This window comes from Carcharodon carcharias, chromosome 21 (genome assembly GCF_017639515.1).
Source record: "Carcharodon carcharias isolate sCarCar2 chromosome 21, sCarCar2.pri, whole genome shotgun sequence".
NCBI lineage: Eukaryota > Metazoa > Chordata > Chondrichthyes > Lamniformes > Lamnidae > Carcharodon > Carcharodon carcharias.
In genome coordinates, this window is record NC_054487.1 from 37,666,833 (window position 1) to 37,683,272 (window position 16,440).

At 42.4% G+C, this 16,440-nt stretch overlaps 1 protein-coding gene across 6 annotated transcripts in view; it reads right to left on the reverse strand.

The window, feature by feature from the left end:
- Positions 1-349: 349 nt before the first annotated feature.
- The window catches only part of cadps2 (Ca++-dependent secretion activator 2), an 829,148-nt gene continuing 813,057 nt past the window's right edge, over positions 350-16,440 (reverse strand). For all 6 annotated transcript variants that reach the window (XM_041216037.1, XM_041216039.1, XM_041216038.1 and 3 more), the window contains 2 exons: positions 8,862-8,966; positions 350-2,142 (listed from right to left, as the gene is read on the reverse strand). In XM_041216037.1, the coding sequence (XP_041071971.1) occupies positions 1,963-2,142; positions 8,862-8,966 (285 nt within the window). In that variant the 3' untranslated portion in view covers positions 350-1,962. The remainder of the gene's footprint in view (positions 2,143-8,861; positions 8,967-16,440) is intronic.

Consider the following 16,440-nt stretch of genomic DNA (forward strand, 5'->3'; position numbering starts at 1 on the left):
GTTCACTGTTAATTGGTTGTTTATGCTCTGGATTCACTAATTATCAAAGATTGTAGAGATTTTTTTCCTGGCCAGCCAGAGGTTTGTATTTCTGATCTCAACAGAAACATTCGCGGTTTAATTAACACGGTGGCGATTTTTATCTGACTATCCCTTAACCCAAGAATGTTGCAATGTGAAAAACCAGAAAAAGCACAGCAAGCTCAGTAACGCATACGCACAAAAAAAGATACCGTATAGGGTTTAAAAGCTGGAGTAGAGTTCGCTCTGAAGCGGCTGTGCATTTTCAATAGTTTCTGCTTTTACTTTTAAATATTTTGAAAACCCTCCACACTGCACTGAGGTTGTACACACTTTATTTACAGCAGATAACCACTCACAGCACAGTTCCAACTCAGAGAGCGCCAACCATTTTTCTCCTCTTTCTGCTGCCTGGATGATGGGGTCACACTGAATTCGCTTTTTCATCGGCAAAAGCGACCAGAGCGCAAGTCCAGTTATTTGGCGCTGAATCGCTCACTTAAATCAGAGGGCGGACAGTCTCTCTCTCGCTCTCTCTCACACACACACGGTACACGTGCTGACTAATATTTGTGTCTTAGATTAAAAATCCAAAGATAAATTTAACATATTCACATTTTATGAACGAGATGATCCATAAACAATGCAATCCATTAAGCGCTATTGTCAAATACAAATTAATCCACTTTATTGTAATAGTTAGATTCCTCTAAGTGTTTAGACCATCTACCCACACCATGATACTTTAAAAATAACAGTAACTGTGAGAAAAATGTTTTTAAAAATGCCCCAGTTAGTCCGATCCTTTAAACGGTCCATTCCCAAACATCTTCATACATTTCTCATAGCTCCAGGCAAGACTGCTGAACAAATAGAAATTGGAAATACAGATGAAAGTTTATTAGAATTAAAGCCTCAGTATCAAAACAGACTTTTCTTGCCATGGGTTTGATAAATGTTGCAGACATTCGTGAATGGTATTCGCAGCGACTATTGAGGGGAAACACTGCACCATTCTGGGTATCTCACTCCCCTCTGAGAGACAAGCGTAGATTTGAAGACTCGGGGAAAACTCGGAAATAACAGTGCAGGGAAGCCAAGAGGAGGAGGAATGTCGCTTTTCTGCAAACGCAGCCACTCAGCCTCAGCAATGACAGATACAGGGTTCTTATTTTGCAGGGAAACGCCTTTTATTGAAGTTGGGAGGGTGGAGCTGGACGATGTCCCAAATTGCTTAATGATTGCCTGCTTATACACACACGGATGAACTTCTCCTGATCAATGTGCCCTTGTTCCAGATCGGCGAAAGCGCACAGTATTATTGAAGCTGGATCTATAAAGGCATCGCTATATTTACAAAGATGCCAGAACATTAGGCACAAAAGACACCTCAAGCTGACATGGCTGTTTTATTCTATCATGCTGCTTTATGTCACCAATTAAGACCACAAACAGCACAAATGACTAATAGCCCCCGCACACTTTCCTTCCAGGGGACTCGGTGTGCCCGAGTCCACACCGGTGGTGATATATTCGCTGGGAATGTGTCGCTATATGCCAACTTTTCGTGGCACCTGTGCTGTGGGCACATTTTCCTAATGTTAGAAGGTGATATCAGCATTTCCCCCACCCACCCCGGAAAGTCGGATCCGAGGTCCTTTTGCTCCCCCCGCTCCCTCTTTCTGGACTGCCCAGATCTCAAGTGAATTGGGAGGACTACACAAGGTGTTGCTATGGTCTGATTCGGGGGCAGACGGACATTATGGCACCGATCAGCACAGAGTTCAGTCACAATTATACCCTCCCCTCCCAGCCCCGCTCTACGGCTATGCTCTAAAGTTAGACAACCTCATCACACTTTAATGATGTTTTTCACCGTCCTCTGAAGAAATGGTACAAACACTGGTTGAAAAATAATGAGTCCAAAGAACCATCTCCTTTCTATTTTACATCTTCGCCCTCTTCGTCGCTGTCTTTCATTGTGATACCTTGGAGGCCTCCGCCCTCGGACACCGAAGCTGTGGCTTCTTCCACTGTCAAACGGGTGTGGATGGTTTCATATGCTTTACAGTTCAGCATTCCCTCTAAAACCCCTTGCAGTCTGAAGTCCCTGTACGATTTCTGCAGCAAGAAAAGGCCATTTTTAAATTACATTCTGGCGATCACGAAGCATTTTTCAATGTTTCAGGATGTGCAGCTTTCAAAATAGGTGCAAAGGCAACATTTTAACTTTGGGAGAGAAGAAAATCTGTTTCTGCAGATCAGTAACACTGGGTAATCAAACACACTCTGCGTCAAGCAAACATGCTGCTGGTTATTGTTGTGATCACATTCAATATGATGATGATTGTCATGCATTATTTTGAGACCGAGTCCCATTGCACAAAGTCTAGACGGATGGAGTGCTGCACTGCCAGAAATGCCCTCTTTCTGCTGAAAGGCGGCCCTGCCACCCTTTCAGATGGGTCGAACAATCCCACCGCACTATTTTGAAGAAGAACAGGCGAGTTCTCCACGTGCCCTGGCCAATACTTATCGCTCACCCAATATCATTGAAACAGATTATTAGGTTATCAGAGTGCTGTCTGCGGGATCTTGGTAAATTATAACAGTGACTACCCCTGGAAATAGTAAGCCATTTTCTGTAAAGCACTTGGGATGTCTCGAGGCCAGGAATGACTCGCTGTAAATACAAGCCTTCTTGTTCTTTCCCTCTCTTTCCTGTCCTCTTATTGGGCTAAACATAGCCAGATGCCATCACCTTGCCCAAGTGACTATTCTCCATGTATCAGCTTTGACAAGGTCAGCAGAGTTTTCAACTGCAGAGACCAATAAAGCAGATCCTAATCCTGTCCACACCTGATTTTCACAAGCCGCCAAAGCAATTGAGAAAGGGGCCCAATTATTTCCACTCTCCTGCTTAAGAGATGGAAGCCAATCATCACAGTCCTGTCGCTAGCCTGCCACACCCCTGTGATGCATCAAGCACCACAGGATGCAACTGGGACCTTCCCAGCTTTAGTACTACACTGGCACTGTATTTTCCCATTCAGCTATACCAACTTCCATCTAAACAGCAGCTTTAAAGCAATGACACATGCTAGTGTACTTAAAGGATTTAACATCACATGGAAAAGATCCTACAGTGCTGCACTCCCTCAGTACTGCACTGGGGTGTCAGCCTCGATTTTATGGTCAAGGGAGGCTTGAACCCACACCCTTCTCACTCCGAGCTACAATTGAACCAAGGCTGACAGGAAGTGAGCTTCAGGTGTAAAACTGAGAGTGAGCACTGAGCGAAAGACAGGTACTCCTCCACAGTACGGAGGAATTCGTGAGGCAGTCACCTCAGGGTTGCTCTTGCAGCACCTCCCGCTAGGCACATATGGAGCAAATCAAACAAAACCTGTCGGTCACTCACCAATCACAGCAGGGGGTAAACAAGGGCATGGGAAGGCCAACTGGAGAAAGTATTTTTCAAAGGGTTTCACAACACAGCTTAAAATTAGATAATAGAGCCAGAAGTACTGCATGGTGTGCAGCTAAGCCATACAAACCATAATGTCCCAGGTTAGCAGTAACAACTTTATAATGATCGCAGCACAACAGGCTCAGGGTGGGTGAATGATAAGCCTGACTTCCTGCTCTTTAACTTCTATAGAGTCCTCCTAATCAAAGCAAGCAGGAAGGGCATTAGGTGGACACAGGATCAGGCTTGGCTATAACACCTCTCATGATTGAATGAGCTGATAAAGTTCATTGTACAGGTTGCTATTTGTAGGAAGACACTTGACAAGGTATTGGAGTGTCCTGGTGACTGTGGATCATGCTCCACCAGGGATCAGCAGTTTGAGCAGAGGAGGGTGAAAACAGAGAAGACGACAATTGAAACCATTCTCATCAGACACAAATTTTAACTAAACTGAATGTGCTGCTTTGTCGAGGAGGGTTAAGGCACCTATGCAGAAACCTGCTCCCTAGAATTATACAGAGGCAGAAGCAGGTGAATAAGGAACTAGACTGCAGGAAAAATGATCACATTGTTGAACAGCCATTCACCAAGCCCAACAAAAGCAATTCCTTTAAAGAGAACCTATTAAGCTTTCTGTACTGTTTTGGTAAATAAAGCATTCAGTGCATTATACTGTTGTTGTACTAAATAGGCCTCCAGTCTAAACAGCGCAATTAGTACATTTAGTTTGGCATGCCAATCTGGGTCAGATTTGGAACCTAAATGCCATGTAACCAAGGGAACAGATGCAAGTAAATAGTCAGTCATGGTGATATCAAATCTAAGCACTGCTGCTAAGATGTCAGTACTTGTGTTGAAGAGTGGTGATTTGTATTTTAGTTATTTAGATATTTTTAATTATTGCAAATATCCCTGTCTGTTGTAAATAGAAAAGCCCACTTAAAATGGCAGGTAAGGCAGACATAGACGTTTCAAGAGTCAAATCAATGCAAATTCTCATCCCCAATATACTGTTAAGAATTCCGATTTCTCGTCAACCTCCCATGGTATTGACCAAGTGCAGTATTTCAGTCAAGAGGGATAAAAGGTGAGATTTGGGAGAGGGAGTTAGGACAGGGATGAGGGATGGCATGATGAGGAGAAAGGAAGGGGAGAGGATGAGAAAGAGGGGGAAATGTGAGGTTGGGAGAGAGATGTGAGAGACGAGGGAAGAAAAGCGGAAAGGAAGGAAGGAGTGAAGTAATGGGAAGGGAGAAGGGGTGAATAGTGGTCTGAAGATCAGAAGCAGAGTGGGAAGATGGGAAGAAGAGCAGGAGAGGAAGAATGTGACAGGAGTGGGGGAGATAGCAAGGGTAGAAGAAAGAGAGGAAGGGCAGGAAAAGAGAGGGTGGGAATGAGATGGGCTAGAAAAGAGAGAGAGGTGGTGGAAAAGAGAGGGAGTGGAAGAGAGAGAGGAGGAGGATGGAAGAAACAGGGAGAGAGAGCAGATAAGCAGAGAGGGGGAAAGAGAGAGATACTGATAGCCAGGTACGGGTGAAATTTCAGCTTTTCAGAACTGAGGCCAACAATATCAATTTGCAGGTAGAACTGAATTGCTATGTGGAGTGAAAAACATGGTAGGCAGGTTAGTCTGTGAATTATGGGCTGCATTGATACCTGAGGTGTTCCTCCCTTCACTCCTCAGCCCTGTTACTCACAGCTTGCACTGATCCTCCAGCTACTTTTCCTGATTATTGTGAGCATAATTTGATCAGATGGCTTACTTCAGTTGGTCAGTATCATGAGAAGGAGTTGCAACCTTCCAGACTGTGAAGAAAACATGGAACCTTGCAGTTACAGTCCAGACTGGGAGCAGCACCATGACAAAAGTTCTCAAAAAGCAGTTTATTCTTGATTTTAACCTATTGTGTTGTGCAATAGTATGTTGATTCCTCCTGTGATTATGGATGTTGTATAGGATGGTCCAAAGATTTTTTAAAATTTCTAATAAGTCAGAGGAGCCATGGGAGGTGGCTGAAAGGTGACTGGGAATTAATTTGATGATTAATATTAATAGTTAACTGGACCATATTCTGGGTGGTCAGCGGCAGGGAGTTGGCTGAGTGACAAAACACCTCGAAAGGGAAGCATATTTTGAAAAGATTGCTCAAGACATATATCACTGAAGTTTTTTTTAAAATCATAACTTCTCACTATTAAATAGAACCTATTGCATGTGTCACCCAGGCTCGGCGAATCTGTAACATGCAAGGTGTGACTTTACAGATGAGAGCTTCAATGACCGTGCCTCCTATAGGTGAAATTGGTACTCCAGGAAACATCATGGGTTTGCACACCGAGTCACGCTTTCTGTGAAATGTACTCTATTTACACAGATGGTCACGCATTGCGGTTGACTTACATAGCTTTTGATATTTTATATTCTATTTTTCATTTCATATTAAACCAAAATGGTTCAATCTTCTGATGAATTGGGTTGCTAATATTAATTACCCACCTAATCTGAAGCATAGGAAAAGGACCAGGTCATTTAGCCCTCAAACCTTTTCCGCCATGCAATGGGATCACAGCTGACCTGTGACCTAACTACATATACTTGCCTTTCCCCCATATCTGTTTATACAATAGGTAAACAAAAATCTACCAATCACAGATTTAAAATTTAAATTGCCCTTGTTTAACTATTGATCTAGCATTAATTACTGTTTGTGGAAGAGTTCAAAGATTCTACCACCTTTGCATGTTTTCTAACTTCTGAAAGACCCTGCTTTTATTTTTAGGCTCTGCCCTAGGTTTTAAGATGGACATCCCAGCCAGCAAGATCGCTTCTCTTTATCTTCCCTACTAATTGCTCACAGTGTCTTGAAAAATTCAATCAAATCACCCCTTAAACTCCAAATTTCCAGGGAATACAGCCTTAGTTTGTGTAATTTCATCTCAAAATTTAACCTTTGCAGTTCAAGTATCACACTGGTAAATAGGCTGCATTCCCTCCAAGGGCCATGGATCCTTGTGATGCCTGGAACTGCTCACAGTGCTCTAAGTGTGGTCTAGCCAGGGCTTTGTATAGCTGTAGCATGATGCCCACTGGCTTCAATTCTAGTCTTCTAGATATAAAAGCAAACCTTCAATTAGTATTTTTGATTATTTTCATAGCCCATTAAAATGTCATGAACAGGTTATGTGCTCATCTCTTTGGATTTCAATTATTTCTAGCTTTTCCCATTTAGAAAGTACCCAGTTCTATCCATTTTAGGCCCAAAATGAATGACCTCATATTTACCTGCACTGAAATCCATCTGTCAGAGTTTTTTTCCCATTCACTTAATTTGTTAATATCCCTTTGTAATTTTACGCTTCCATCTATACTACTGACAATGCTGCCTATCTTAGTGTCATCAGCAAACTTGCATGTATATTTCTCTGTCCCATCATCCAAATCATTAATAAATAGAGTGAATAGTTGCAGCCACATTACAGACAGTATTTGTCAAACTCGGCCAGTTAGACGAGCTGTCCATTATCCCTCACTTTCTGGCTGGTATCTTTCGCAGAGTCAATAGCCCCACCCCTAGTTGAAAAGTTGGGGGCAAGCCCGCCTACATCGGGCTGGGAGTCCATGACCAGATTTTATGGTCCTCAACCTGTTAATTGCTTGAGGTCATGGCTTTTGCTCCCATGTGGGAGGACGTCTTGCCTCCAAGAGCTGCCAGCCAATCAGATAGCCAGCAGCAGCACCATTCCCGAGAGCAGTAGCCATTGCTGGGACTGCAGCCAGGTTCTAATGAGGAGTCCAAGAGGAGGGTGGACACTGAGATAAGTTGGAATGGCTTCACCAAGGCCAGTCAGACAGGCCCTGGTGTCAGAGGTGGGTGAGCCTACAGTCAGGATACCGCGGAGTTGGGGGCGGAGTCAGGCAGAACAAGCAGGGGGTGGGAATTACCAGGCCCTTAAGTGGCCATTAATCAGTCATTTAAAGTCATCAATTGGCCCAAGGGTGGGGAGAGCACACAACACCCAACAGAACGCTGGTAAAATTCTAGCGAAGGTAGGAAGGTAACAGGCATGGTGCCCTTGCCATGCCACCTAATTTTACCTCCACCCCTGCTCCCAAGAGAGAGGTGGGAGTGGGGGGAGCTAACTGTCTTTCATGATGAGCTTTGTCAAATACCTTCTAGGAGTCTATCTAAATAGCATTAATTGACATTCCCTGTCTGCTACTTTAGTCCTCTTCAAAAAAAACATCAATCCGATTTGTCAGGCATGGTCTACCCTTTCAGGAGATGCTCCTAGAAGAGATATTCCTACACTATGGCAGAATTACAGAAGCCCACCAGAGATGAATAGGCACAGAGTTTCCCCACTGCCAGCTGGCGTGCACTGCCCCGCCTCCAGGGAATTTTTAAGGAAGCTGGGTTTGGGGTGAGGCAGCTATACACTTGCCAGCAGCTGTTAACCAATTCAGGGCATTAAAGGACCTATTAAGGCCCCTCTCCCATACACTGACCCTGCAGGGGTCGAAACATGGCCAGAGAAAGGAGGTGACCTCCTGGCGATAAACTAGAGGCCAGAGCACCATTTCACTATTTAAGCATTTCCCACCTCCTCAGCATACTTACAAATAGCTGCAGAACATCCTATTATAAGGGCTCCCCCTCCACAAAGGTGGTCTGGTAGCTGTGGCCATTTGTATTCTCAAAGATTTTAAAAGTACTGAAAGGGTGCCCCTCTCTCTTCCTTGTCTGCACTAGCAGGCTGCAGCTTTCTCACTGCCCAAGCATGTTCTACTGGCCCTCCACCATCGGGAGGACACCCACCATCCTTATTGGCCAATCCAACAAAAATTGTATTTGTGTGTCATGCCCCTTCTATGTGGGGTTAGGACCGGGAAGTGATCCTGACGTTGTGATCCCAAACCCAAAACAAAAATTCTGCCCTATCAGTTTGCAAATTCACATGCAAAAATATTTCACTGCATCTTTACAAGTCTACAGGACTGTGCCTTATTCTTCAAAAGAGGGTGTTGTCTGTGTGATTCCCTTATGCAAATAACAGATCTGATCTTGCCTTTAATCCTGATTATTAATGTGTCACTGCATCTCCCTTTTACATAGTCATTACTTTCCTTAAAAAACCTGTTGAACAAATCTTTTCTTTTTTAGCAATCACGCAATATGACAATGTCAAATATGCTGAAACTCATCATTGCATCAGATGCATGTAATGTCACTGAGATGAAGATGACCTTTGCTTCTTTCTTTTCACAAATAAAATGGAGTTTATCGGATTTTTGTCTGGTGAAGATAGTACCCTCTAACTTCCTCTTAGTGGCCTATTCAGAAATAAGGAGTAAGTTATTTATTTATACCTTGACTATTTTGATGAGCGTCTTCAGCTGGTAGAGATGGAGTTGCAGATCTAAACGGTCTGTCAGCCAGACGCAGATGACTTTCATTGAGCTGGTGTACCATTGCTGAGGAAAGAAAGAGAAATCTCTACAGCCATGAGAGCAAAAACATTATGGATCCAAAAGTACATTTCCTTTTTTTTTGAGATGCTACTATTTACTTTGTGCAAGCTATAACCTGTGGATATCCCAATCATTGGCTCTTTATATGAACTTCCTACTTTAAACCACATAGAAAATATTTTGTCAACAAATTAAAAATTAGAATTTGTCATCAACTCTCTTAACATCCAATGTAGACTAGTTAAATGACAGGCTGGCTAACCTATTCTGATTAAAAGGGAAAAATGATGCATAAACTTTATTCAACATAGATAAACAAATACAGATTTAAATTTGACCTCACTCCCTCTTTTACCTTCCTTTTCAAAATGTTGATTGGTTAATCCAACTTAACATATGACCAAATCCAATATGACCAACAGGGAAGACAAAACCATATTTGGTTGATTGCATCTTTTAGCTTTGATAACTAAGTATATTGAGGTAACACAAGCTCACTGCAAATATTAACGTAAAGCAAATGTAATAGTCAACATAGATATGTAGTAACATATAGCCAATACAATAACTTTAAAATCAAAATACAATCTTGTAATTTTGCCATAATAGACTTTTTTGGATTATTCTGCTAGTTACAAAGGCCAACTCAATATACCACATTGCATATGACTATGCTACACCTGACCTGACCAAGATATCTACATATTTTAAGATCTTTGTGCAATATGTAAATTTAGGAAACAGCAAAAATGAATAAGGATAGTTTGGATGAGAGGAACAATGTTAACGGTGTTAAAGCTGTACATTAAAAGTGTATTTCTTTTTTAAACTTTAGCATCACAAGCTTAATCAATCAAAATCTAATCATATTTTTCAACCCATAGACCTAATAGTGACATACAGACATCTTGCAAAGTTTCATCAGATCTAATAGAATGTTGGTTGCGAGATTCATGCAAATGATAAACCCTGAACATATGGTTATACTGGACTCCACTTAGGCATCAACAATTTCCTTTTCAAATGTTAAAAAAAAACTGTACTTAAATATTGTAGAGCCAACATACCATACTCTGCTGAATTCCCTATCTCAGTTACTTTACCATGGAGAGGCACTAAGTGCAGGCCAGGTGCTTCCTCACAGTGAAGGAGGCAAGATCACAGAAGCAGCCTTGACCAGGATAGTCCTATGCACCCAGTGGTGGGAAGTTCACATGAATCGCCTGTCTGTAACTAATGTATGGGTTAGGAAACCATGAGAGAGCACAAACAGGAGGAGCCTAATCTTAAGTTTAAACATTACCTTAAAAAAAATCAACAGCTTTTTGGGAGGAAAGTTTCAGCTTCCCACCACTCTTTGCGTGAAGAAGTGGTCCCTGACATCACCCCTGAACAACCAAGCTGTAATCTTATGGTTATGTGCCTTTGTTCTGTATGCCCTCACAACTGTTCATTTTTTGTTACTATCCAAGACTAATAACACCCTAAGAAAGTCTGATTGTGGCTTGGATTTTTAAAAAAAGGTCTTTTAAGCACCTACGTAGCTCATCCAATTCAGAGAGAAATTCAGAAACATAAGTACATTAAAAAAATGGATTGAGGAAAGGCTATTTTGATCATTAAATGTGCCCTTTTTAAAGACCACATACACAATACAATCATTGACTCCACCTCGCTTGAAGTCTATAGAATTCAGAGGCAGCACTGCAGTGTTGTGGAGGCAGCATTTGAGCCTCTGGAGATGGTTTCTCCCTACGCTTCTGGAGATAAAGAGCTGCTTGGGTCAAAAGTATCTGTGGTTTTAGGTCTGTCATTTTATTGTGACTGGGTTCAAGCCAAGTTCCCAGCCCAGCCAGATAGATTGGCAATGTAACATGTTACACAGTTGTTCAAGGATTCTGATAGTCAATCTGACAGGCAGTACAAATGGGGCAAATTTAGCACCGTACATAATAAAGAATCTTAATCACTAAACCTTAGGGGACTGACAACTTGATTTCAAGTTTTCAATCTGCTGTTATTAGTCCATAAGAAAAGGATTTAAACTCAAAAATGTAAAATTACAAATGCATGGAAGACCATGTGTGGAATTTAATGCTCTCTCCTATGGCAAGTTTGGAGGTGGGGAGAGCATTTAATCAGGCAGAATGGTGACAGGTGGGGTCCCTGCTGCCTTCTTGCCTCCATCCCAATTAAATCCATGGCGGGAAGGCCAGTGGACAGTCTTCCCATCCTGCTGTTAATCGAGGACCTTGAGTCAGCAATTAATGCCCACTTAAGGGCCTTATCCTGCTGTTGCTTGTATAAATCCAACAGTGGGTGGGGTCTCGCCATATCCCTCCGAGGCCTTGGTGGGGTTAGGGGTGGAATCTCTCATTCAAAGGCACTCAGGGACCAGGCATTGGGAAGGGGGGGCCACTGAGAGCCACCACCTGTCCTTGATGCTAACCCCCCTCCCTCAACTCAACCCCGCCACCTCCTTCCCACCATCACTCACTTGTGGCCTGGGATCCAGTGATGATCCTAGGCCTCGGGTGTGTGTAGTGCAGCTGTCACCTCCCCAAAGGCACTGTCGTTCAACAGAGCTGCCAGCTTCTGACTGGCCGACAGCCCTCAGCAGGCGGGATTTTTACCTCCTAAGTCCTTCAGCCTGGAGAAGGCCCGCCACTTCTCAGTTTGACAGGCCTTCCTGAAAAGAGGAGACATGGGGTTCTCACACACTCCCTAGCCAGAGGGTGATCCCCATCTCCTCCATTAAATACCGCCCCATTACTCTCACAACAGAATAATTAAACATGAAGAAGTCAGATTGCTTCTAATGGTGTCTGTGATTAAAAACTCAAATTATCTTGCTGATTCTTCACTTATCACTTGTACGGCTATGATTTATCCACTTTATTTTCTGTCCACATCTCTCAAGAGCCACAGGAAACAAGGGAGAGCTGCTGTGTTTGACATTATGTGACCTCTGTATTTCTTCACACCAATTGTGCATGACTCAAGGCTGGCATGTCACATTAGCAGCCCATTTCCTCATCAAGCCTCCACTTGCTTTCCAGCCCAGAAAGGTCCAACAAATCAACAGGAGTGCAGAAAACAGAACATCAGTCTAATCTCACCATTTAAGGAACATTTTCTAACCCAGTACGAGGGAAGGTTTTTAGAGACAGCTAAGAGGTGATGCTGCTGGAAGGATGACTCAGGTGGATTTTAACAATGACTGGCTGTCAAAATGTTGAGAACCATGGCACTTGTACACTTTTAATAATGAATGGGTCAACAGGAACACGATACCCTCAATGCTGATGTCTTCCAATGAGTATGAAAATTACCTCAGCAGGGCCGCAAGCACTCTCACATCATCATCTTTCTTTACTCCTCCAAACCCCAGCACCACCTCCCCCAAATACTACAGACCTTTAGACTTGAATTAATAGTCTATTGCAATGAAAAGAGGTACGACATGAATGCCTGGCACTGATCCCCAACTGCGTTCAGCATTGCTACAGGCACTGAAAGACATTCCCCCCATTGTTGGCAATCAGTGACAAAGCCAGGAGACTGCACTTGCCTAAGTACTACAGCGGAGCCAAACTGGGTCTCTTGCAGCTGCGGAGGCTTCACTCGCAGCCCATAAGCTCCACAATAGCAAGAGTGAGCTCTTTGTCTCTAAAATTTCCTAACAAGGATCAGAGAGGTTGCCATGCATGGCAACTGAAAATGAGGTTTAGCAACATGTCTGCCGGCAAGCTGCAACTAACCAAAAAGCATAATAACTGAGCCAGCATTGAAATTAAAATGGAGCATTTAGGCACCAGGAATTGTATATATTAGATAGTTTCACTCCTCCCCTGAACCTTTGTGTATTACACAAACAAGTAGAAATCATTCTATTTTAATCTGGGTGATCTGTCTGCCTGCATTTTCCATGAGCCTCTCAGCACTCTGCTTGACAGCTGCCATTTAACAAAGAATTAATTACAACCAAATTTAATAAACACTCTTTACATTCAAATTACTATTGTTGTAAGAGGCAGACAGCACAAAAGCCCATCAGTTTATTTGCTCCAATTCATCGTTGTTAAAAGAAAATGACTTTGGTATTAGCCAATCTGAGTGACCGATGAAGGGGGTGGTGGCGGTAGGGTGGGCTAGCTTGGGGGGAGGGGGGGTGGTGGCGGGTGGTGCAGGGAGTTGTTGAGTTGTTGAGATTTGTCCCAATACAGTGACCAGGATGAGGCATCAATAGAAGCAGGCTATGGTTGAGAGGTGTTGAGTTTGTAATCACTACTAAGTTCACTTTCAGGAAGTTAACACATGACCTTCAGAATTCTATTCCAGACACTTTCCTATTTGCTCAGGAATTTCCACACAAGATCCACTGGTCTTGAAATGCAGTCACAGGTTTTGCAGTTTTTGGGTGCTTAATGGCCTTATAAACTTCCAATATAGTGACCAGGAGGCACACATTCGTTAAAAGGTGAATTATCCTGCCCACCTTATTGGTAAAGGCCAACAAAGGAAAAAAAAAAGGCATGCAGTGCCCAAACATGAAACAGGATTTATGGCCATTACATAGGCAACTGAAAGGCATAATGCCTGTTTCAGGCTCCCACTGCAAGACTGCTTTGTCTTTATGACTTGAGGGCTCATGTTTTTGTGATCACTGCTTCCTGCAAGTGTTGCTTCTCATTGAGGGTTCCCAAGTGAGGAATTAGCCTCCTATATAAATACCAATACCTTAAATAGTCTGATAAGTTTTGCTCCCTAAACAACAGATGATGATTTTTCAATATGACTGCCAGAGTAGGATGGTCACTGAGTGATAAACGTTGTGCACGACCAACTTGACGAATTTTCCCAGGTTTATCTTAATTACTTAAGCCCTCAATTCATATTGGGCTTGGTGCTGGAAGTTTGCTAAAAGGAGTATGCAGATGATTGTGTGTCAGCAGACATTCGAAGGCTGTAGCACTTAAAGAGCTGAAACAATATTTTAATCTTTAAAAGGCTGCAAAGATTTAGTAGCCTTTCCAATGCTGAAATGAGACAAGAGAAATGGCTGGGGAGAAACCAAGGCACAGAAAAACTGAGGTGGGAAATGGGATCTGTTGCCAAGTGATTATGTAGAACAGCACCCAATTGATAGCTAGAGAAATGGAGAATGAGGGCAGAGCAGCATGTTTGCAAGTGGCAGATGTCAGACTCAATACCATGTCCAATAATGGCATGTGCTAGGAACAGAAGTGGTGGAAGGCAGCACTCCTTAAGAAATTTACAATGGTAAGCCTACCCACCAGTACCATCGACCAAGAAAATGGCCCAAGTATGGATGGCATAAAGTGTGGCCTGGCTACCTTTCCATCTGCCATGCCTCAATAACATTACAGATCTTTTGTGGCTTACCATGCATGCCGATATGCCAGTCAAGCACATATCCAAGCTATTTTTGGCACATTTACACCTTCAAAGGGCTAATCAGAGTAATTCAACTTATATGCACCATACATGATCAATGATTGGAAAAAGGTGGGTCACATGGCTGCCATAAATGACTTTGGGAAATCCACCAGTGCAGTGACAGCAGTACAGTTGATATTGTTGATGACTCCTACACTAGCCTAGAAACAGAGGGAGGTTAAAAAAATGCTGAGCTAGGAGATGGCCTCACAACTGCCATCCCAATTGTGCAGATATCATGCAGGATTTGCCACCATTTTAAATTGGTGCTGCTCTGAGCCAGTGACTGCAGAGCTATTGCCAGATGAGTGGAACAGGCCCTGCTGGTAAGGTTGGTGGAAAAATGGTGGTTGTGTAGTGTAGTGCTCCAGCTCTTGTGCTGATCTCCCTGGTAAGTCCTCTTTTTTGCATATCATATTTTTCATGAAATAGCATATTTAGGATATTTCAAAGCTGAATTTTAACACTGATTTTTGCTGGACTTGTTGACTGTTGTGGGACTCCTCATTTCGAGGCTCTCTCACACCCTGAGCTCCCATGAAAGTTTCCATTACAAGAGCTCCTTTTCCATTTCTTTTTTTCTTAAAGCTATGTAAATACTTCAATTATATCTGACGTTAGAGTGAATTATCGATAATAGGTTCCGGAAAACTGAGTTAGGATAAGTTAAAGAAATATGTATTATTTATATGAAAACATAAAAACACCCCAAAAATTCAAAACTAAAATCCATGCTAAAATCTATTGGAAATTGAAAACAAAAATGCTGAAAATTCTGTGACCCTTTGGAGCTCTTTTGCTCATGGCAATCATATCCTAAATGAATGAAAAATCATGCAACTCATGTGAATGGTTGTAATATTTAAGCAAAATTATAGCTCATTATTTGGTGAGACAATTTTAGGCCACTTTACAAGGTCCACTAACAGATCAAACTTGACACTAAAGGCTGCTGAACTGCCTGGTCTCCACCTGTGCCAGTAGCCATAATGACTGGAAAATATAGCAGCAAATGGATCCAGGAGTTGGATGTATGCTGGGAAAAAACAATGTGCGCACTAGGTGTGTAGCACAACAGGGCTCACAATTCAATATGCAATGGCTGATACGTTCAAAACCTCTGCAAGGATTGTTAGTTTGTGAAACCGGAATGTTACACTGATGTGTTGAAGAAGGGTCGTTCTGTGATTTACGGTGAAGACGGTGGTACAGTCACTGGACTAGTAATCCAGAGGACCAGGCTTATGCTCTGGATCTTGGGTTCAAATCCCACCATAGCATCTGGTGGATTTAAATTCAATTACTAAAAATATATCTGGACTTGAAAGCTAGTCATTGTAAAAACCCTTCTGGTTCACTAATGTCCTTTAGGGAAGGAAATCTGCTAACCTTAGCCAGTTTAGCCTACATGTGACTCCAGGTGCACAGCAATATGGTTTACTCTTAGCTGCCCTTTGAAATAACCTAGCGAGCTACTCAGCTCAAGGGAAATTAGGGATGGAGGTGGCCTTGCGAGTGACACCCACATCCTGTGAAACAATAAATAAAAAACAAAATTGGATAAAGTTAGCATTATAAGAACACAGAATGCAGCTTTACCATGAGTTTGGCCAAGGTGAAATGTAATCTAGAAGAGATTAATGCTGACATTTGGTGCCAAAGATGAAAGTATCATACATTTCCTTCTCTTGCCCTTATAAATGTAAAAGAAAACACATCCTTTCACCATACCCTCCCCCCCAGACCAAACTATGAAGAGTAGATTTTGGTGCAAACTAATGAGCTATGCCAACTCCAGCAAGCACCATGAATAACCTCGAGGCTGCTGTGAAATTAAGATCTAATTTTTGACACAAAAATTCACAAGACAAAATCAATAGAAACAGAGGTCTGAAAATAATTCTTTCAACAAAAACCCAAAATTGAAATGAAGAAAGATTCGTTCAGAAGAATTGGTTGCAGAACTTAAAACAATCTATGATTCCTTTACAAAAGAGTGTATTTTCAGGCTTTGCCA